The following is a 23954-nucleotide window of genomic DNA, read 5'->3' on the forward strand; positions in this document are numbered from 1 at the left end:
GTACAGTAGAATTATTTTTATTTTATAGCTGAGGAAACGGAGGCCCAGAGGGTTAAGAGGGTTGTCCATAATGACACAGCTATTACAAGCCAAGGCACAGCTAGCTCCAAAGTCCAAACCATTATTTCGGAATATGTTCTGAATGTCTATAATCATCCAGCCTATGTTGTAGACCGTGGGCACCACTGAGGAGTAGCATAGCATCTAGGACGTGATAAGCCTGCCATGGGTGTTAAAATGCAGGTACACTAGTTACACATAGAAGGAGAGCTAGCAACTAAAAGATTTCCTGGCTGATCCTGTAAAATCAGAGGAAGGAGCTGGGATTTAAGGTCAAAAGTAACCTGCAGGTGATTACTAGGAAGGAACGCTGACTGACTGAGTAACCCAACAAGCAGCTGAGTACAATGGCTTATTTTGTGCAATGAAGTTGGTAGTACTTATTAAGCCTCCAATATATGCCCAGCACCATACAATGAAAAGTGGAAACATGCAAAAGGAAAGAAAGGGCCTTAAAGGTAACCATCTCCAGATAGAATCCCATGTGTCTTCTAGAAAGTAATGTTTCTGATGTTCTGTGACCTTAGGAATCTTCCAGAGTAAAGGATTCTCTGTTCTGTGCAGTGTTTTAGAATCATAACTAAAATGTAAGTTCCTTGAATTAGGGGTCATTGACCTCCGCCAGTTTTTAATTATGCTTCTTCCTACCCAATCACACAGTAGGAGTTTAAAAATTACTTACTAAACAAATCCAAGCTTCTAATGGATATCTCTGAGGGGTTTTTAATAAATGTCCTCGCTGAGCTCAACTTCTGGGATTCATTCCAATATATTTTATTTGGTTTAATCTTTTTGTAGTGAAGAATTACAACTTTGCTGGTTTCATAAAATGTTACATACTTTTAAAATAAATTAATGCAGGAAAATAAAAATAAATTTGAATAGTAACCCTAAATGCTATCATCAAAAATAACTTCCCCCAGTGTTTTATAAATATTATTTGACATCTCCTAATGTGTAGCCATAGTCAGGGGTCATCTTAGAGAAATTGAATTATATCATTTTAATTAAAAGTACTAAATTTAATTAAGTTTAGCCTGAATAATAAAAAAGAATGGAAGTAAAACCAAAAACAAAATTGCTAAACATCACCACGAGATATATTCATATCTAAAAGTTCTCTCCAAAGATACTAAAAATATGAAAAACTGAAATAGGAGTGATGATCTTTTTAACTACTCAAGCTTTGGACAATATATTATAATGGATAGGGAGATAATTATACTTATAGTCCCTCTTAACTCCATGTTTTTGTTATATTATTTTTTAAACATCAAGGTTGTTAACATTTAATAATCTATTTTTTTTTTTTTTACCATAATCTCCATAGTTCACTAACCCTCTGGTACTATATGGTAATGGATTCAGTGCTCCCCGGTAGACTGTTTACACAATTTCTTCATTTGTAAAGGGCACTTGGATTTATGTCGTAGATGATTAGATTTTGCCCTCTGATAATTTTTTTTCCTTAGACTTTACTCTTTGAAAGCCTATTTTTCTTCTCTGAGCTCTTTCAGAATCCATTCGTCTCTAATTTCTTTGAGACAACGGAGAACTCTCGTTTTGAACTCTTTCTGTATTTCTTTGGGCAGTTCCTCTTGCAACCAAAGGCCTTGGTCTGCCTCTTTCACGTGCTCCTTCCCTCTGTGTGAGTGTATGTGAGTGCATCTTGTGTGCACATTTTATGCACAAATCCTGTGTGGCTTCCCTTCTGGGAAATAGGACGCTTTAAGCCAGCAAGGTCTCCAAAGTCTGCAGCCTTTACTTAGATTGGTGCTCTTCGACTCCCTTTGGTCAAAATAATAATTTCCCTGATCCTGATCAGACACCTTCCCATGATTTTTATTATGACTACAAAGTGTCATCTTCTATAGCACAGACACTTGTTGTGGCAATTTGGCAGTTGTTGCTTCTCTTCTCTGCTTCTCCGGACCTCAGCTACTTTATACTCTCTAGTGTCCAGGAATTAGACACTAAAATGACTACCTCTTTTCTTCCTCTGCTTAGTGTAGGGAGATGAGGTACCAGCTTTAATGAGATAAGACAATCAGATATAATGAGCTTGTTCTTAAGCCAATTAAGAGTATGTAAGGATAATTAAAATGGAATTAAACATCCTGTGTGGCAACAAATTTAGCAGTAAGTTCATCTGCTCTGTCTTTGTTCCAAAACTATAAAACATATTTTTGCTTAGATGGACATCTTTGAAATAGATCTTCTCTTGACTTTGTCATAAAACATTTAGAGAGGCACATAGTCTTTTTTTTCCCCTGATACCCTTAAATATGCTGAACCATACCAAATAGTAACCAACAGCATAAGTTCTACTTCTCACATTGTCCATAATACATGTTTCTAAAATTTTATGATCTTCTCATTTCCCCAATACTCCTTCCCAAAGTTACTCTTGGTAAATGACCTCAACTCCCTCATATGGAGAGTATTTCAGCCATACATAAGCATTAAGCAAATTCCTTTCCTGTATTTTCAGCATTTCTGTCTCTAGGTTTTGCCTTTGCCTTCTCTGCTGAGAAAATAAGCTTCTTCCTAATTCTTCTCTTCTTGTAGTCTATTTTATTTCCCTGTGAAATACTTGAAACATATAGAAAAATAGAGATGCTAATAAAACATACATCTCTATACCTGTCACCTTGACTTCATTCCTAACAAATGTTAGGAGTTTGTTGGGCATGCTTTAGATTAAAAAAAAAAATAGATGAAATTTTTGTACGTTTTTGTGTTTATAAGTGAGATTGGCTAACAGATTTTCTCTCTCATATTGTCTTTGTCCTTATTTTGGAATAAAAGTTATATTAACTTCATAAAGTGAACTGAAGAGCTTTCCTTACGTATTCACTGGAATAAGTATAAAATGAGTGGTGGGAGAGTTCCTTGATGTATTGGTAAAATTCGTCTTTAGAGCTATTTGTAATATGTGCTGTGCATGTATGTGGGGAAGGAGGGGTTGTCTATTTATTTCACAAAAGTTTTCAAAAATTTATTGAGGTTTGCTATTTTTAATATAATTTGAAAATTTGCAAACTTGAAATACTTTATGTCTTCAAAGATATTGGCTAAAGTCATACTAGTATGATTTTTATGCATATTATACTTTTTAAAATCAAATTTTAATTATAGTTTTATTTGCCTGGTATATCTATACTGTATCTCAAATTATGTGCCTACCTTTCATTCCTATTCATGTTTATTTATGCCATCTCTCACTAGATTTATACCTATTTTATTAGTCTTAATAAAAAAATCCTTTTTCTGTTCTTGATGGTCTTCATTCTTTTCTATTTCATGAATGTCTACTCTTATTCTTTACAATCTTTCTCCTTTTTTTTAAACATCTTCATTGGAATATAATTGCTTTACAATGGTGTGTTAGTTTCTGCTTTATAACAAAGTGAATCAGTTATACATATACATATGTTCCCATATCTCTTCCCTCTTGCGTCTCCCTCCCTCCTACCCTCCCTATCCCACCCCTCTAGGTGGTCACAAAGCACTGAGCTGATCTCCCTGTGCTATGTGGCTGCTTCCCACTAGCTATCAATTTTACATTTGGTAGTGTATATATGTCCATGCCACTCTCTCACTTTGTCCCACCTTACCCTTCCCCCTCCCCATATCCTCAAGTCCATTCTCTAGTAGGTCTGTGTCTTTATTCCTGTCTTGCCCCTAGGTTCTTCATGACTTTTTTTTTTTTTCCTTAGATTCCATATATATGTGTTAGCATACGGTATTTCTTTTTCTCTTTCTGACTTACTTCACTCTGTATGACAGACTCTAGGTCCATCCACCACATTACAAATAACTCAATTTCATTTCTTTTTACGACTGAGTAATATTCCATTGTATATATGTGCCACATCTTCTTTATCCATTCATCTGTCGTTGGACACTTAGGTTGCTTCCATGTCCTGGCTATTGTAAATAGTGCTGCAATGAACATTTTGGTACATGACACTTTTTGAATTATGGTTTTCTCAGGGTATATGCCCAGTAGTGGGATTGCTGGGTCGTATGGTAGTTCTATTTGTAGTTTTTTAAGGAACCTCCATACTGTTCTCCATAGTGGCTGTATCAATTTGCATTCCCACCAACAGTGCAAGAGGGTTCCCTTTTCTCCACACCCTCTCCAGCATTTATTGTTTCCACATTTTTTGATGATGGCCATTCTGACCGGTGTGAGATGATATCTCATTGTAGTTTTGATTCACATTTCTCTAATGTTTAATGATGTTGAGCATTCTTTCATGTGTTTGTTGGCAATCTGTATATCTTCTTTGGAGAAATGTCTGTTTAGGTCTTCTGCCCATTTTTGGATTGGGTTGTTTGTTTTTTTGATATTGAGCTGCATAAGCTGCTTGTAAATTTGGGGGATTAATCCTTTGTCAGTTGCTTCATTTGCAAATATTTTCTCCCATTCTGAGGGTTGTCTTTTGGTCTTGTTTATGGTTTCCTTTGATGTGCAAAAGTTTTTAAGTTTCCTTAGGTCCCATTTGTTTATTTTTGTTTTTATTTCCATTTCTCTAGGAGGTGGGTCAAAAAGGATCTTGCTGTGATTTATGTCATAGAGTGTTCTGCCTATGTTTTCCTCTAAGAGTTTGATAGTGTCTGGCCTTACATTTAGGTCTTGAATCCATTTTGAGTTTATTTTTGTGTATGGTGTTAGGGAGTGTTCTAATTTCATACTCTTACATGTACCTGTCCAGTTTTCCCAGCACCACTTATTGAAGAGGCTGTCTTTTCTTCACTGTATATTCTTGCCTCCTTTATCAAAGATAAGGTGACCGTATGTGCGTGGGTTTATCTCTGGGCTTTCTATCCTGTTCCATTGATGTATATTTCTATTTTTGTGCCAGTACCATACTGTCTTGATACTGTAGCTTTGTATTATAGTCTGAAGTCAGGGAGCCTGATTCCTCCAGCTCCATTTTTCATTCTCAAGATTGCTTTGGCTATTCGGGGTCTTTTGTGCTTCCACACAAATTGTGAAATTTTTTGTTCTAGTTCTGTGAAAAACGCCAGTGGTAGTTTGATAGGGATTGCATTGAATCTGTAGATTGTTTTGGGGAGTAGAGTCATTTTCACAATGTTGATTCTTCCAGTACAAGAACATGGTATATCTCTTCATGTATTTGTATCATCTTTAATTTCTTTCATCAATGTCTTATAATTTTCTGCATACAGGTCTTTTGTCTCCTTAGGTAGGTTTATTCCTAGATATTTTATTCTTTTTGTTGCAATGGTAAATGGGAGTGTTTTCTTAATTTCACTTTCAGATATTTCATCATTAGTGTATAGGAATGCAAGAGATTTCTGGGCATTAATTTTGTATCCTGCTACTTTACCAAATTCTTTGATTAGCTCTAGTAGTTTTCTGGTATAGTCTTTAGGATTCTCTATGTATAGTATCATGTCATTTGCAAACAGTGACAGCTTTACTTCTTCTTTTCCAATTTGGATTCCTTTTATTTCTTTTTCTTCTCTGATTGCTGTGGCTAAAACTTCCCTAAATATGTTGAATAATAGTGGTGAGAGTGGGCAACCTTGTCTTGTTCCTGATCTTAGTGGAAATGGTTTCAGTTTTTCACCATTGAGGATGATGTTGGCTATGGGTTTGTCATATATGGCCTTTATTATGTTGAGGAAAGTTCCCTGTATGCCTACTTTCTGCAGGGTTTTTATCATAAATGGGTGTTGAATTTTGTTGAAAGCTTTCTCTGCATCAATTGAGATGATCATATGGTTTTTCTCCTTCAGTTTGTTAACATGGTGTATCACGTTGATTGATTTGCGTATATTGAAGAATCCTTGCATTCCTGGAATAAACCCTACTTGATCATGGTGTATGATCCTTTTAATGTGCTGTTGGATTCTGTTTGCTAGTATTTTGTAGAGGATATTTGTATCTATGTTCATCAGTGATATTGGCCTGTAGTTTTCTTTCTTTGTGACATCTTTGTCTGGTTTTGGTATCAGGGTGATGGTGGCCTCGTAGAATGAGTTTGGGAGTGTTCCTCCCTCTGCTATATTTTGGAAGAGTTTGAGAAGGATAGTTGTTAACTCTTCTCTAAATGTTTGCTAGAATTCACCTGTGAAGCCATCTGGTCCTGGGCTTTTGTTTGTTGGAAGATTTTTAATCACAGTTTCAATTTCAGTGCTTGTGATTGGTCTGTTCATATTTTCTATTTCTTCCTGGTTCAGTCCCGGCAGGTTGTGCATTTCTAAGAATTTGTCCATTTCTTCCAGGTTGTCCATTTTATTGGCATAGAGTTGCTTGTAGTAATCTCTCATGATCCTTTGTATTTCCGCAGTGTCAGCTGTTACTTCTCCTTTTTCATTTCTAATTCTATTGATTTGAGTCTTCTCCCTTTTTTTCTTGATGAGTCTGGCTAATGGTTTATCAATTTTGTTTATCTTCTCAAAGAACCAGCTTTTAGTTTTATTGATCTTTGCTATTGTTTCCTTCACTTCTTTTTCATTTATTTCTGATATGATCTTTATGATTTCTTTCCTTCTGCTAACTTTGGGGTTTTTTGTTCTTCTTTCTCTAATTGCTTTAGGTGCAAGGTTAGGTTGTTTATTTGAGATGTTTCCTGTTTCTTAAGGTAGGATTGTATTGCTATAAACTTCCCTCTTAGCAGTGCTTTTCCTGCATCCCATAGGTTTTGGGTCGTCGTGTCTCCATTGTCATTTTTTTCTAGGTATTTTTTTATTTCCTCTTTGATTTCTTCAATGATCACTTGGTTATTAAGTAGTGTACTGTGTAGCTTCCATGTGTTTGTATTTTTTACAGATCTTTTCCTCTAATTGATATCTAGTCTCATAGCGCTGTGGTCGGAAAAGATACTTGATACGATTTCAATTTTCTTAAATTTACCGAGGCTTGATTTGTGACCCAAGATATGATCTATCCTGGAGAATGTTCCATGAGCACTTGAGAAGAATGTGTATTCTGTTGTTTTTGGGTGGAATGTCCTATAAATATCAATTAAGTCCATCTTGTTTAATGTATCATTTAAAGCTTGTGTTTCCTTATTTATTTTCATTTTGGATGATCTATCCTTGGTGAAAGTGGGGTGTTAAAGTCCCCTACTATGATTGTGTTACTGTTGATTTCCCCTTTTATGGCTGTTAGTATTTGCCTTATGTATTGAGGTGCTCCTATGTTGGGTGCATAAATATTTACAATTGTTATATCTTCTTCTTGGATCGATCGCTTGATCATTATGTAGTGTCCTTCTTTGTGTCTTCTAATAGTCTTTATTTTAAAGTCTGTTTTGTCTGATATAAGAATTGCTACTCCAGCTTTCTTTTGATTTCCATTTGCATGGAATATCTTCTTCCATCCCCTCACTTTCAGTCTGTATGTGTCCCTAGGTCTGAAGTGGGTCTCTTGTAGACAGCATATAAACGGGTCTTATTTTTGTATCCATTCAGCGAGTCTGTGTCTTTTCGTGGGAGCATTTAATCCATTTACATTTAAGGTAATTATTGATATGTATGTTCCTATTCCCATTTTCTTAATTGTTTTGGGTTTGTTATTGTAGGTCTTTTCCTTCTCTTGTGTTTCCTGCCTATAGAAGTTCCTTTAGCATTTGTTGTAAAGCTGGTTTGGTGGTGCTGAACTCTCTCAGCTTTTGCTTGTCTGTAAAGGTTTTAATTTCTCCATCAAATCAGAATGAGATCCTTGCTGGGTAGAGTAATCTTGATTGTAGGTTTTTCTCCTTCATCGCTTTAAATATGTCCTGCCACTCCCTTCTGGCTTGGAGAGTTTCTGCTGAAAGATCAGCTGTTAACCTTATGGGGATTCCATTGTGTGTTATTTGTTGTTTTTCCCTTGCTGTTTTTAATATTTGTTCTTTGTATTTAATTTTTGATAGTTTAATATGTGTCTTGGCGTGTTTCTCCTTGGATTTATCCTGTATGGGACTCTCTGTGCTTCCTGGACTTGATTAACTATTTCCTTTCCCATATAGGGAAGTTTTCAACTATAATCTCTTCAAATATTTTCTCAGTCCCTTTCTTTTTCTCTTCTTCTGGGACCTCTGTAATTCGAATGTTGGTGCGTTTAATGTTGTCCCAGATGTCTCCGAGACTGTCCTCAGTTCTTTTCATTCTTTTTTCTTCATTCTGCTCTGCAGTAGTTATTTCCACTATTTTATCTTCCAGGTCACTTATCCATTCTTCTGCCTCAGTTATTCTGCTATTTATCCCTTCTAGAGAATTTTTAATTTCTTTTATTGTGTTGTTCGTCATTGTTTGTATGCTCTTTAGTTCTTCTAGGTCCTTGTTAAAAGTTTCTTGTATTTTGTCTTTTCTATTTCCAAGATTTTGGATCATCTTTACTATCATTATTCTGAATTCTTTTCCAGGTAGACTGCCTATTTCCTCTTCATTTATTAGGTCTGGTTGGTTTTTACCTTGCTCCTTCATCTGCTGTGTGTTATTCTGTCTTCTCATTTTGCTTAACTTACTGCATTTGGGGTCTCCTTTTCGCAGGCTGCAGGTTCGTAGTTCCCATTGTTTTTGGTGTCTGTCCCCAGTGGCTAAGGTTGGTTCAGTGGGTTGTGTAGGCTTCCTGGTGGAGGGGATTAGTGCCTGTGTTGTGGTGGATGAGGCTGGATCTTGTCTTTCCGGTGGGCAGGTCCACGTCTGGTGGTGTGTTTTGGGGTGTCTGTGGCCTTATTATGATTTTAGTCAACCTCTCTGCTAATGGATGGGGCTGTGTTCCTGTCTTGGTAGTTGTTTGGCATAGGGTGTCCAGCACTGTAGGTTGCTGGTCATTGAGTGAAGCTGGGTCATGGCGTTGAGGTGGAGATCTCTGGGAGATTTTTGCCATTTGATATTACATGGAGCTGGGAGGTCTCTTATGGACCAGTGTCCTGAACTTGGCTCTCCCACCTCAGCAGCACAGCCCTGACTCCTGGCTGGAGCACCAAGAACCTTTCTTCCACATGGCTCAGAATAAAAGGGAGAAAAAATAGAAGGAAAGAAAGAAAGAGGATAAAATAAAATGAAATAAAGTAAAATAAAGTTATTAAAATGAATAATAATTATGAAGAAAAAGAATTTTTTTAAGTAAAAAAAAAAACCACAAAAAACCCAGACGGACAGAACCCTAGGACAAATGGTGAAAGCAAAGCTATACAGACAAAATCACACACAGAAGCATACACATACACACTCACAAAAAGAGAAAAAGGGGAAAAAGTAGTATATCTTTTGTCTCCAAAAGGCCACCTCCTCAATTTGGGATGATTCTTTGCCTATTCAGGTATTCCACATATGCAGGGTACATCCAGTTGATTGTGGAGATTTAATCTGCTGCTCCTGAGGCTGCTGGGAGAGATTTCCCTTTCTCTTCTTTGTTCGTACAGCTCCTGGGGTTCAGCTTTGGATTTGGACCCACCTCTGCATATAGGTCGCCTGAGGGCGTCTGTTCTTTGCTCACACAGGACGGGGTTAAAGGAGCAGCTGATTCGGGGGCTCTGGCTCACTCAGGCCAGGGGGAGGGAGGGTTACAGATATGGGGTGAGCCTGAGGTGGCAGAGGCCGGCATGATGTTGCAGCAGCCTGAGGCGCGCCGTGCATTCTCCCGGGGAGGTTGTCCCCGGCTCACGGGAGCCTGGCCGTGGCGGACTGCACAGGCTCCCGGGAGGGGCGGTGTGGAGAGTGACCTGTGCTTGCACACAGGCTTCTTGGTGGCGGCAGCAGCAGCCTTAGCATCTCATGCCCGTCTCTGGGGTCCGCGCTGATAACCGCAGCTCGTGCCCGTCTCTGGAGTTTGTTTAGGCGGCACTCTGAATCCCCTCCCCTCGCGCACCAGGAAACAAAGAGGCAAGAAAAAACCTCGTGTCTCTTCGGCAGCTCCACACTTTTTCCCGGACTCCCTTCCAGCTAGCTGTGGCGCACTAACCCCCTTCAGACTGTGTTCATGCCGCCAACCCCAGTCCTCTCCCTGGTATCCAACCTCCAAAGCCGGAGCCTCAGCTCCCAGCCCCCACCCATCCCGGCGGGTGAGCAGACAAGCCTCTTGGGCTGGTGAGTGCTGGTCGGCACCAATCCTCTGTGTGGGAATCTCTCTCCTTTGCCCTCTGCACCCCTGTTGCTGCGCTCTCCTCCATTGATCCGAAGCTTCCCCTCTCCGCCACCCACAGTCTCCGCCCGCGAAGGGCCTTCCTAGTGCGTGGAAACCTTTCCTCCTTCACAGCTCCCTCCCACTGGTGCAGATCCCGTCCCTATTCTTTTGTCTCTGTTATTTCTTTTTTCTTTTGCCCTACCCAGGTACGTGGGGAGTTTCTTGCCTTTTGGGAAGTCTGAGGTCTTCTGCCAGCGTTCAGTAGGTGTTCTGTAGGAGCAGTTCCACCTGTAGATGTATTTCTGATGTATCTGTGGAGAGGAAGGTGATCTCCACGTCTTACTCTTCCGCCATCTTGAAGCTGCTCCTCTACAATCTTTCTCCTTTCTTCTTTCTCCAGTCTTTATTCTATAGTTCATTCATTAACTTCTTGATTTGCACACTTAACTCTTCAATTTTCAATATTTTTTCTACTCTTGAATATATACAATTTATTTTTAAAACAAATTCTGGTGCATTTTACAAATTTTGGCATTATTATTTAGAATGTAAATATTTTGTAATTTCCATTACAAAACATTTCTTTAACTTACGAGATACTTAGAAGTGTACTTCCAAATGTCCAAATACATAATGAGTGTGGGAAGATTGGAGAGTTGCTATGTTTCTGTTACTGATATCTAATTTTACTTCTTTGTGGATAGAGAGATGAGGTTTTATATTATTCTTCAGTATTGTTGAGACTCAGTGGTCAGTTTTTGGTTTTTTTTGTTGTTTTTTTGTCTTCTTTACTGTTTCCTGAGTGCTGACCAAAAAATTGCTTTCTCTTAAGGGCTCAGTGCAGTGTCCTATGTTAAATTCATTGGTTTAGGATTGATTATTGAGTTTTTAAAGTCCTTGGTATTCATAAGACAAGTTTTTTGCTTGTTATCTCAGTGTCTGGTAAAATATGTTCAGATGTTCCACTGGCATTATGTAGTGCCAGTTTCTCTTTTTAATTCTTTCAATTTTAAATTTTGAATGCTATGCTGTTGAAATAGATGCAGGCTCTAGGTCATTGTATCTTTCCAGTGAATTATTCCTTTTATACTCAAGGAATTACTTTCTTATCCCCAATAAGGTTTTATTTACCTTTGTTTATCTTCGATGTTAATATTGTAGTATTGCTTTTTTTGTTGTTTTGAATGTCTGCCTGGTATTTCTTAGTTTATCTCCTCATTTTCTTCTGTTCCATGTGATTTTTATTTTAAGTATGTCTCCTGTAAAGCAGCATATAATCAGATTGTGTTACTTTTAAAATCTAATATGAAATCCATTTGTACTTTTTTACTGTGTTGGGGACTTAATCAAAAAATTTTTTTCTCCTTTTATGCCTTCATGTGATTGAGTTTTCCTTCCATGAATTTATTTGGAAGTTATAAGTCTTTTCCATTTCTCCCATTGACTGCCTATAGAGTTTTTGGATGGAATGTCCTATAAATATCAATTAAGTCCATCTTGTTTAATGTATCATTTAAAGCTTGTGTTTCCTTATTTATTTTCATTTTGGATGATCTGTCCATTGGTGAAAGTGGGGTGTTAAAGTCCCCTACTATGATTATGTTACTGTCAATTTCCCCTTTTATGGCAGTTAGCATTTGCCTTATGTATTGAGGTTCTCCTAAATTGGGTGCATAAATATTTACAATTGTTAAATCTTCTTCTTGGATTGATCCCTTGCATGCAAATGGAAATCAGCTGGAGTAGCAATTCTCATATCAGACAAAATAGACTTCAAAAGAAAGACTCTTACAAGAAACAAAGAAGGACACTACCTATAGAGTTTTAACAAATGAAGAACTAACAGTATCTCTCCTGTTTCCAAACAGTGCCAGGGTTATATGGTGTTCTCATTTCAATCACACCTTCCTGTCTCTCATGCAATTGCTGTCTCCTGTTGTTTGTTTGTTTGTTTTCCATTTTGTTTTAATTCTCATTAGTTGTTAGTATTATTTTTCACTGTTAATGTTTATTTGGAGTTACTCATGTCTGTTAATCTTTTAGTTTGTCATTGCTTCTGCAACCCACTCATTCCTTCTTTGAGTTAATTTCTTTATTTGTTAAGAACATCCACTAGTACTTTTTCAGCAAGATTCTTTAAGGGATAGTTTCCATTTTGGATACTGAAAATATTCTTATATCGTTAATATCATTGCCATTTAAAGGGACTTTATTATTAACGAAATTCTAGATCAATGCTTCTTTTCTTTTGGCCCTTTGAAGATATTTCATTGTCATCTGTAATTTATTGATGATAAGGCTCCTGTGTCTTATTGTGATCCCTTTGGAGGTAATCTATTTTTGTTCAAAATTGTTTTAAGGTATTCCTTTTATTTTTGATATTTTGCTATTTCAACACATCGGATGGAGGAATGGGTATTTATCCTTTTTGAGATTTGGTATGTTGCTTTATTTGAGGACTCTTGTCATTTTTTCAGTTCTAAAACTTTCAGACATTAGCTCTTCAAATATTGCCTCTCTGCCATTTGCTGTGTTTTTTCATTCTCAAACTCCTGTAAATGTGTATCCTGACTGCTTATTCCATTCCCTTTATTTTTTCTCTATCCTGCTTTTTTGACTCATCATTTTTAATGCTGCATTCTAGATATTTTCATCAACTCTATATTTATTCTATAGTTATTTCATTGTATCCATGGAATATTTAAAAAAATTTTTAAACTAAATTTTCATTTCTAGAAGTTCTATCTGTTTCTGTTTCAAATCTGCCTATTTTTAAAATTACAGTGTCCTGTTTTTTCATAATGAGTTTATTTCCATTTTTGTTTCTATTGTTTAAAACAAGGGACAGCAAGTTTTTCTGTTAGGGGCCAGAGAGTAAATGCTGTAGGCTTTGCGAGTCATGCGATTTCTGTCACAACTATTCAACTCAGCATTGTAGTGCGAAGGCACATCTAGACAGTATCTAAACAATTGGGCATGCCTATGTTCCAGTAAAAGTTTATTTACCAGCAGCCACTGGACTGGATATAGTTCATGGGCAATAATTTGCTGCCCCTTGATTTAAATCACACTCTATTAAAATCACATTCAAGTGACTCTCTTAACTCAAGCAACTGAGAGTGGTAATTCTTCTGTTTGATGCATCAGCTGACTGTCCCTTATGGTGGATTGTTCCCTTGTGTTTCATAATTTCGAATTGTGGACTCTATATACAGCCATCTGTTGGAGGTCATTGTACCTGAGTTGTAGAATGATCCTACAAAGCATACTGGCATTTCAGGCCTCACAGCTAATGTTTTTATAAAGGATTGCTGTTTTAAAGTATTACCCTTAAATTACCCTGAATAGGAATCTTCTGATATACTCCAGTGCTTAGTGCTCTGCATGACACTTGGGGAGCACACAGCTATCAGCTATAATGCTCTCATTATCTCTGTTAAAATTAACAGCACTCTTATTGTTATCATTGATCCTAGGTCTTATAGAATCTACAAAAACTGTAGTTGTTACCATTTATGCTCCTAAAGTTTTTGAGGATTCTGATTAATTGGAAGACCGTAATTAAAATACTTCTTTATCTAGACCTGGTGCTACTTTGAGTTAAAAATACAGATGGTATTGAGTGAAGTAGACATTATGAAAATTAAAGACAACTAAGGCAAGATAGAAACCCAAAGAAACTTTGGAGATTTCGTTCTGAAATATCATTCTTAAAAGAGATAGAATTAAATACATTATCAAATATATATATATATACATATATACATATATATATATATATATATAGTCAGTTTACATATGTGTGTGTACAGGTGTATGTTTTTCCCAATCTATAGTGAATTCATACCTCTTGCTTATTTATCACAGGACACTTGAAATGGACCAAAGCTGAGGATATTGACATAGAAACCCCGGGATCTATTCTTGTCAACACTAACTTGAGGGCATTAATAAATAAACATACGTTTGCTTCCTTACCTCAGCATTTTCAACAATACCTCCTGCTTTTGCTCCCAGAAGTGGATAGGCAGGTAAGTAGAAGTTTCAGACATTTGGTATTAGTCACCAGTTATATTATTATGAACTTGCAGGTCTGTTATCGAAGATGACTGATACATGGATGGATAGTTTTCTAATAATCTAGTATAATTATGTAATTTATATACTTAAATGCTAGCATTGGTGTGTTTGCTTAATCTGCCTAAACAGACTCATTTTTCATTATCACTAGTGAGCAAATTCAAAATTTAAAATACAGCACATTGCCATAGAGTGAAAACAACAGACCTACCCACATTGGGAAGGAAAAACAAAGAAATCAAACGTTCCATTATCAAATAAATCTTTGAAGTAGCTTCCCCCTTGCCCTGAGGGAATATTGAAGTGCAGCAATAAAAAGCCAGGGTTTCTAAGAAATTATGTAAATATTTTCATTCTCAATTCTTTCCAAAAACCATTTAAAATTTATGTTTGGATTTGGCTTCTGAGAGTCTATCATCGTGAATATGATTGCCTATAAATAATCACCTTCTATCTTTTTTTTTTAGTATAACTAAGAATGCTTTAAGTGTATTTTTGTATTTTTTAAAAGCCTGTAAAATAAGGAAATACAAATATAGACTCATAATAGGAGACATCAATCATCCTCTAAAGCTGTTTCCTTTGAAAAGAAAAAAAATATTTCATCGCATAAACTTTTATTAAATTTCACAAAACTATTACATTTCCTTGTGATTCTCATTTCAATAAATTTTGACACTGTATATAGTTTCCAGTTGATGGACATAATGTGCATGTGTTTATGAATTTGCATCTCAAAATGATAGGTACATCCATAAATTGAAATGGGCAAGATTGATTCAATATTTCCATATTATTTTGAATAAATTTTCTTAGCTTTTTATTTGATTCTGTTTTCTCCTAACTTACCCACCCTTTCATACATACTTAAAATTTGATAAGCTGCTGTCTTCTATCATTCTTATGTATCTCTTTGGTGGAGATTATTGTTCATATTTAGAAAAATACTATTTTGACTTTGAGTACATTTTTGTTCGAAAATTTGTTCAGTATTTACTATGAATATAATACATGTTTGGTGCTTTGGAATAATGGAAATAGCTATTAGTAAGTGCCTATTGCATGTTTATTGAATCAATGATTAAATACACTCTAGTTGGATACAGAAGCTATATTCCTGAATAATGAAAATATGAGGTAGAAACAGGTAAGCTTAAGGGGGAGAGCACAAAGTAAATTGAGCTTTTATATGTAGAAGGGAAAAAATCAGAGACAAATGTAAGATCCTTGAATTGGGCCTAGAGGTATAGGCAGAATTTGAATAAAGTAGATGGAGATGTATTTTATGTGAAAGATTCAAAGATACAAAATCAAAAGCTAATTTTGTGGGAGTCTGGATTATAGGAACAACAGTGCAAATGAGTCTGGAAAGACAAATTAGAAGTCAATTTTGGAAGATGCCTTGAGTATGAGGCTAAAGAGTCTAAACAGTGTTCACGCTGTGTTTTCAGTGCAAAGACACTGAGGGCTTTTGAACAGAGCGATAATGTAATAAGATCACTGCTTTTTAAGAAAATTATTCTGGCAATACTGAAAAGGGAATGTTAGAGATGGGAAGCATGAAAGTGTTGTTAGAAAGCAATCTTAGTTATTCCAAAAGGCAGAATGAGGGCTTGAATTTGGAGAATAGCATTGAACTTGAAGAGGAGTAGGACCGTGCAGTCACCTTCATCATCACCACCATCATCATTAGCACCATCATCCAGTGGTGGCAATTTTACATTTTGTCAAATAACACTTGAAGCAAGGTATAGAGAGAAGCCACTGATCATTCTTGGGTTTCAAGCTGGTGTGACTGAGGATTGAGTTCAGGTGTTTAGAAAAACTTTATTTTTTGGCAGGGGGAGGTGGATTTATTAGCTGCGTGACTGTTGCCTGCACTTCAGCATATGTGTGATTTGTCTTGTTTACAGTTGTACCTCCAGCTCCTGGAATAAGATTTGGCATATATAAAGTACTCAAATCTTTTTGGAAAGAAGAAATGACAAATTGTCCTTGGATTAGCCAAATATTTCAGTAACCCAGGAGGCAGTCTCAATAAGCCTAATATTGAATTCAACCTGTAGCAGTTTCTGTTACTCAGTTTTATCCAGTCACTGTGAGAAATATAAATGAATAAGGCACAATACCTGTTCTCAAAGAACATGTAGTCCATTGGGAAATCATTTATTCAAGAAATACTTACTGAGCATGTATTATGTGCTGCATATACTGTGCTAAATACAGAGACTTCAGGAATGAATCTTCCAGAGGAATAACAGACGGAGGAGAAAGAAAACCTCATGCTGAAATACAGTTTCCTCTTTACTAGGAAAGAAGTCTGATAACTGGATAGATCTATACCAAATTTAGTATAAGACCAGACAGAGTAACATAAATGTCAAATAGAAATATAAAGTCCTCAGAAGGCACGAAGGATGAAGAACTTTAATCTGAAAGTAGTATTGGAGAAGATTTTATGGTGGAACAGATACTTAACTTGAACCTTGAAGGACTAATAGGTGTTTTTTAAGTAGAGCCAAGGGAAAGTGAATTTTACAGAGGGAGAGCTTGTCATTTACAAAGACTTGCTGTGTGTGTGGTAGGATGCTGTGCTAAAGGGTAATATGGTCTAAACCTCGATGACCCTGGTTGCAGATTAAGCTCTTTTAAGTTTGTCTGAAACCAGTGGGCACCATTAGAGATTTCTCAAATGAGAAACAGCATACATAACATAATTTAAATAAATATTTTAGTACCTGGACATAGGGTAGGAGAAGAAGATCCAAAGGATAAATAAAATATTGTCATTATGTTCTCTTAGGAGCCAGTAGCCCTGTAAAAAATGTATTGGAGAGGCAGAAAGATAAGACCCAGGGAGACTGGGTAAGAGACAGTCACAGTAGTGGAAATAAGAGATAAGAGTCTGACCTTAGACATTGGCCTTGGAAAAGAAAAAGGACTGAATTCCCGGCATATTTTCAACCCAGAAGAGTGGGAGTAAATGACACTGCCTATGGGATGGTCTGGAAGAAGAAGGTCTGTAGAAGGTCTGGAAGGCAAATGGAGATTTTATTTAGGGTGACTTGGGAGGACAGGAAGACACTGTGGGCCTATCAACATTTGACATCAAGAAGTTTAGAGCTCTTTCTCCGGGCCCTGCTGGAGTTGAGCTCAGCCCTATCTCCCAGCAGAAAGGAACAGGCAACTTGATGAAACAACCTTCCGAAACTGGTCTGTTTCACTTCAGTTTATAAAAACCCAAAAGGCGCTGAACATCACCATTTTCTAGGCCAGAATGAGTAGAAAAGGCATGGAAATGTGAATCTGATTACACAGATTTATTTGAGCAAGTGGAAGGTACTGTAATTATGTGAAATACCTATGAATTTCACTTGTACGAAAGCTTGTTTTCACGTATTTTTACAAAATTTGAAATTCCCAGTTTTCTTGTTTCCCTCCTTTGACTACCCCCAGGTTTCTGCCTGATTTCTCCCCTGAAGCAGTCCTACAGGCTGTCCTATTCTGGGCCAAATGAAGCCAAGGCTTATTTCATTATTACATCTTTAAAATAAGGGAAGCTAGGTTTCCCATTTACCTTGCCAGTGCCAACTATCATTAAGCCAACCTGTATTTTTTTTTCTATATTTGTACTTTTCTTTCTTTTTCTAGAGGTCTGTTATCTTAGATTACATTTTTTACATACTTCTAGTTGTTTTATAACATTGTCACAACTAGTTTTATATTTAAGTTTGCTTTCCACACATTGTACTGCAAGTAACAGAAAACTGAACTCAAACTGACTTAAATATAAAGGGGATTTATTGGCTCAGGTAATTATAAGATGGAGGTTAGAGTGGGCTTCTGGTTGCTGGTCCTGGAATTCAGTTATTATCAAGGACCCATTTAACTGTGTTTAATGAATTCATTTTAAAAAATCTCTCCCTTGTTGGCACTATTCTAAACACGAATCCCTTTGTAGTAGGATGGCTACCTGAATCAAAAAATAGATATTTGCCTATTAGTTCACATTCATGGGGAAAATACTTCTGTCCCAGTATTTCAAAGACAAACCTGAGTCACATGAATGATACTATGTATCAGTAGATCACAGTGACTGCTTCTTAAACAATGACTCTAGCAGAGGAAGTGGAATATGCAAATTGGCTTAAAGCAACCAGGCCTACTCCTGAATTTTAGTGTGCTCACCAACTCCTGAAGTAAAATGGTGCACTGTGGAGATGTCAGGAAAACTTTAGAAATCTGGTTTTTAGGAAGTTCTATTACAGACTATGAAATGGAGGGTGGGAGAGAAGTCGACTGTCAGTGTCCACTGTAGTAGGGTAGGTATTGAGTTTGGTTTTTAACACGTTGGGTTGAGATGCTTCTATAAACTATATGAAATGTCCAAAGATGGCTATATATATATTCCGGTTTTGTGACTGGAGAAGATGGAATTAGTGATTAAAATTTACATAGATTATACTGTCAGCTATGGGATTTGATGAGACCGTGAGATATCATGGCCATCCCAAAGGAATACATATATTTGTAAGAAAGTGTGTATTAGAAAGGGTATGGGAGGAGCCAGGGAATAGATAGAAAATAGCAAATCCATGAGAGATCATCAATGGGGAGGTTATGTACAGGCAAGTGTCTCAGATGGACATTAGGAAGTCACTGGGGAGTAAGTGGGACATCTTTTCTTTGTTCCTTTAGATCCACCCTCCACCTTCTTTACTCTGATTTGCGCCAGGAAGCTGTATATGGAGACTAATCCACGTATACTGCATCAAGAGAAAGGATGCCTCTGTCTTCCTTTCTTTTTTTTTTTAATTTTGAAATAATCATAAACTTTCACAAGATTTAAAGATATATTAGAGAAGAAGTTTCAAGCCTCGTTATCCATCCCACCCACGCCCCGCCCCCAGTATATTATGACTTTAAGCCTGTTTTTTTCTACAAACAAGGGCGTCCTCTTGCATAAGCACAGTGCAGCCAATCAAGATCAGGAAGCTAGCATTGATCATTCTTACCGTGTGATTCTTAGACTCTATTCAAGTTTAGCCACCTGTCCCAGTAATGCCACTTTTAGCAACAAGATTCAGTATGGAATCTGTCATTTTATTTAGTTGTCATATCTTTTTAGTGTCCTTCATTCTAGAATAGTTCTTTAGTCATCTCTTGACTTTCATGATTTTGACACTTTTGAAGATTATAAGCTAATGTTAGTTTGTGTCATATTTCCTAGTGAGCAGATTCAGATTGTGTACCATTGGGAGGAATATGATAAATGATGCTATATTCTCCTTGCACCTATGAGGTAGCACACGATTTTGATTTCTCCCGATCATTTGATTAAAATGTATCTGCCGAGTTTCTTCAGTGTAAAGTTACTTCTTCCCTCTTTGTAATTAAATAGTATTTTGTGAGGATGTTCTTTTAAACTGTGCAAATATCCTGTTCTTCAGACTCTCAATTTATCCACTTATTCCTATCTGTATGGTTTCCTTGTTTCCTAGTTTTTCAGTAGGTTATTATGCCCAGTTGTCCACATTTGGTCACGAGGACCCTGTTCAAGCTGGCTCCTGTGTCTTCTGATGTGTCTCCATCACTCTTCGAGCACTTCATTACTTTAAAATACATGGAATTATTTCAGTCTCATCTTGTACTTTCCCTGTCTCAGCCCTGGAATGAACCCTTTCTCCAAGGAGCCATGGTTCCCTTTAGTGGAAGATGGTATTTCGAAGTCAATATCTCATGAAACATTTTTTCTATTGGGGTGTTGCTTCTCCCAGATCTATGACAGACCTAGGAAATATATGTATGTATATATAGGAATGCATACATCCATACATGTGTGTGCATGTGTGTGTGAACACCTCCTTCTGTGTCTTGGAGATAAGGAACACCTTATAGAAGAAAGAGTATGAGCCTATATATAAATATAGCACAATTTCTATCTACATTTATTTCGATATGTTCCTCTATATCTTGTAAACCATGAATTCACACTAATACCTTCAACGCTAATCTAATACCCCATAGTTCATTCTAGTTTTCTGCCTTTCCAAAGCTGTTTGACAGTGACAGTGAGAAACTCAGTTTCTATTACCCTTAATATATCTAAATAGTCGATTAATCCCCTTGTAGGTAACCAGTCTTCCATGTTGGCCAGCATACCTCCCCATGGGGATGGTCTCCTTACTGCCCTGAGGCTCTGACTTTCCATGACGGCCCAAGTACCCACCCACCCTGCTTGGGCACCTTCCCCCCCTTCCTGCTTGACCCCTGACACTGCTTATCAGGCCTGTCCTGTACAGGCGCCTCCCCCCCACCCCCACCACCACGCTCTGTCTCTGCAGCTCCTCCCCAGGCCTCCCCTCTACCTCACCCCTCTGGGCGCTGTGATCCCACTCTGAGCAATCATGAGCCCCTCATGCAGGGGCCGATGTTAATTTTAGCTTCAGGCCTGAATTCCTCAGGAGGCGGAAGAGAAGGCCCTCTGGATTCTAATAGGTTTCAGCTCTCGGGAAGCCCCAACAGGGGACTGGGTGGAGGAAGAAAAGTGAGACTGAGCCCCTCACCTGCCCTGTGTGGTCAGCACAGGCCACATCCGCTGACCAGCTTCTGTCGGAAGGCCCTTGCCACACAGCTCTCTCCGTCCAAATTCCAATCACCCCCTTCTCCCCTTACCGTCCAGGTCAAATACTAGCCCCATCGTCAGCTCTGGTTTACTGCACTGTCCTCTGGGTTTCGCTGCATGCTGCCCACACCTTTATAAACAGTCACTTTCATCTCCTTTCTTTGGATGATGATGACTTGAATGCGCCACCTGTACCTGCCGGGGGCTCCTGAATGACAGACCTTTTGAGGAAGTAGAATGGTGTGGATGTAAGCAGACTCTGGTGGTTTGGGGGAGGACTAGGATATATAGTTCATTCATTCAACCAGTGTTTATTTAACATGTATTATGTGCCAGATCAGCATTGATGATATAAACATTAATAAGTTCCACTTCCTACCTTGAGGGAAGTAGTGGTTAGAGAAGAGTGGGGGTGGGCGTGAGGTGAAGGCCTGTAGGTCCAGAACTATGCCATGGTGTTAGTATATGCATTGTGTTAAGGTGACATAGAGGAGGTGATTATGTTCTGTCTCTGGGAGTTGGAGAAGGTTTCAAGAGAAGGTATTACTGAACTAGGTCCGAAACAATGGAGGAAGTTTCCCAAGTTAAGAAGTGTGTCAGGCATTCCTAGTAGAGGAAACATATGTGCCAATAATAATACTGATTACCTACAGTGCTAGGCCTCCTACAGGGATGAGCACTAAGGCTTACAGTAACTCTCCAAAGAGTCTGCTTTTAACCCCACCTCATATGTGGAAACTGCGGATCAGGGAGAGAAAAGGACTTAACCTAACTTCTTCCAAGTAAAAACGCGGGAGCCAGAATTTGAACACAGATTTGTCTAGTGCCAAGTTGATGCTCTTTCCCTACAGGATGCTCCCTGGCACCCAAGAAAGAGGCAGAGAAGTATATGATGTCTAGCCACGCACAATTCTAGATGACTGGGGCATAGGGTGAGAAACTTGAGGCTAGATAGGAAGGCTGGAGCAAGCCTGTGAAAAAGGCCATGTAGAACATAGCAAGATTTTACATTTGGAGCATGACATTACTAGATTATATTATAGAAAAAGAGCTCTATTGGAGGAATGAAGCATGGAATAGAGGAGAGATTCCCCCACTCTCCACCTGGCTGTGGTGTAGCTGTACTATCTTCCTTCCTGTTGCCTCAAACCTCAGCCTCTGTTCTCTCTCAGCCTCTGTGCTTGCTCACAGCCCTGCCAGGAATGTTTTCTCAGCATCATTTGCCAAGGCCAGCTCATTCTTCTCCACCGAGTCTCAATGTCAGCTCCTCATAAAGGCTTTTCTTTCCTCCCCTCCCATCTAAAGTAGCCTCTCTGGATGTTTTCTGTCTTAGTTGTCTATTTATTTCCTTTCCTGCACTTGTCATAGTCTATGATTAACTTGTTTATGTATTTGTTCATTTGTCTTTCCTCATGAAAATAAACAGCCCCAGGACAGTGGCTCTGTTTCTCCCATTCACTGTGCCTGGCATATAGTAAGTGCTCAGTTAAGTGTTTTCCTAGTGATTGAATATAGCCTGGGAAGCCACTTATAAAGCCAGTTTAACATATCTGATAAACATAAGAACTTTTGCCAAAGCCAAAGAGTGGAAAGGAAAGGCCTCATTCATGAGACATTGTATTAGTTTGCTAGGGCTGCCATAACAAAATACCACAGACTGGGTGACTTAGAAACAGCAATTTATTTTCTCACAGTTCTGGAGGCTGCAAATCCGAGTTCAAGATGCTAGCATATTTCGGTTCTCCCGAGGCCTCTCTGCTCGGCTTTTAGACAGCCTCCTTCTCTGTGTGTCCTCATGTGACCTTTTCTCTGCATGCTTGCATCACTAGTGTCCCTTTCTCTTCTTATAAAGACACCCTTCATATTGGGTTGGGGCCCACCCATATGACCTCATTTAATCTTAATTACCTCTTTGAAGGCCATGTCTCCAAATATAGTCACATGGTTAGGGCTTCAACCTATGAACTTGTGCGGGGGGGGGGCAATTCTATCCAATACAGGCATTTTAGAAATAAAATCATCATGACTTGGTAATTGGATTTGAGGGGAAAGGAAGAATTGAATACCCCTTTTAGGCAGTAAGTATTTATTATGCATTTGAGAGTAGCAAAAGATTGGTATGTTTTTAAAGCTAGGATGGGCTTAAACATGTTTTTGTCCTAAAAATTGAGGCAGTTGTCAGAAGAAATTGAAGATAGAAGAGAGAGGATTTGATTTATGGACGAAAGTCTTAGAAGAGATGGAAAGGAATGGACTCTATTGGTAAAGAAGCTGGTTTAAGAAAAAAAGAAGTGTTGATTTCTGAGATCAGAGAGGAGAGAAGCAGGAAAGAAGGAGTGAAGAAATAACTAAGTGTGAAGAGTATGGTGGAGAGTGAGGGGTTTCCAGCTGGGTGGTGGTGTATTTGTCTTCTCAGAGACTAGAGAGTTAGGGGTTTCACAAGAGTTAAAGGCTTTGGAAAGCAGCTTGATGGATTGTACTATGGATTCATCCTGGAGAAGAAATGGCTGCTGAACAGCATTGAGGCCCCACCTGAGTTTAGATGCCAGCAGACACACTTGGTCTGCTTCTGTGTTTTCCACCCCGCAGTGCTAAATATTGGTACATTTAGCTTGGTGCCAGGAGTTGGATTTTTGCCAGGGTTGTTGGAGGTTTACAAAGGAGCTGAAAGGTTGTAGGGGACTTGTGAGATGCTTGTTGGGGTGGTTGATTATGGGGTCCAGGCTGGATAGGAAGAAAAGTTAGGTCAGAGGAGCTAGAGTGAGTGGAGGTCTCAGGGAAAGGAAAATGTGGATTAAAGGAAGAAAGCTACATTTTGCATGAAGAGTCTCAGAATAACACACTTTGAATATGATCAGGTTTGGGTAAACACATGAGTCAAATGTCATCTCCTTGGCCACAGCATTTTGGTTCAGAGATCAAATACAAAGAAACAAGAGGCCAGAGCAACACTGGTCGGTGCCAGTGAGCAGGCAGAATTGTAGCTACTTCTTCCTTCAGTCCCCACGTAGGAATACTGGCTTAATAAATTCAGGGCTTGGGTTCATTTCAGATGTGCCTTTTCTGCTTAGCTCTCTGCAAGATGTGCTTGCGGAA

General features: G+C 38.2%; 1 protein-coding gene across 2 annotated transcripts in view; it reads left to right on the forward strand.

The window, feature by feature from the left end:
- The window catches only part of ASXL3 (ASXL transcriptional regulator 3), a 171681-nt gene that overhangs the window by 94543 nt on the left and 53184 nt on the right, over positions 1–23954 (forward strand). For both annotated transcript variants that reach the window (XM_059893908.1, XM_059893907.1), the window contains one exon: positions 14021–14184. In XM_059893908.1, the coding sequence (XP_059749891.1) occupies positions 14021–14184 (164 nt within the window). The remainder of the gene's footprint in view (positions 1–14020; positions 14185–23954) is intronic.

The sequence above is a fragment of the Balaenoptera ricei genome, chromosome 14 (assembly GCF_028023285.1).
Source record: "Balaenoptera ricei isolate mBalRic1 chromosome 14, mBalRic1.hap2, whole genome shotgun sequence".
In the NCBI taxonomy this organism is placed as follows: Eukaryota; Metazoa; Chordata; class Mammalia; order Artiodactyla; family Balaenopteridae; genus Balaenoptera; species Balaenoptera ricei.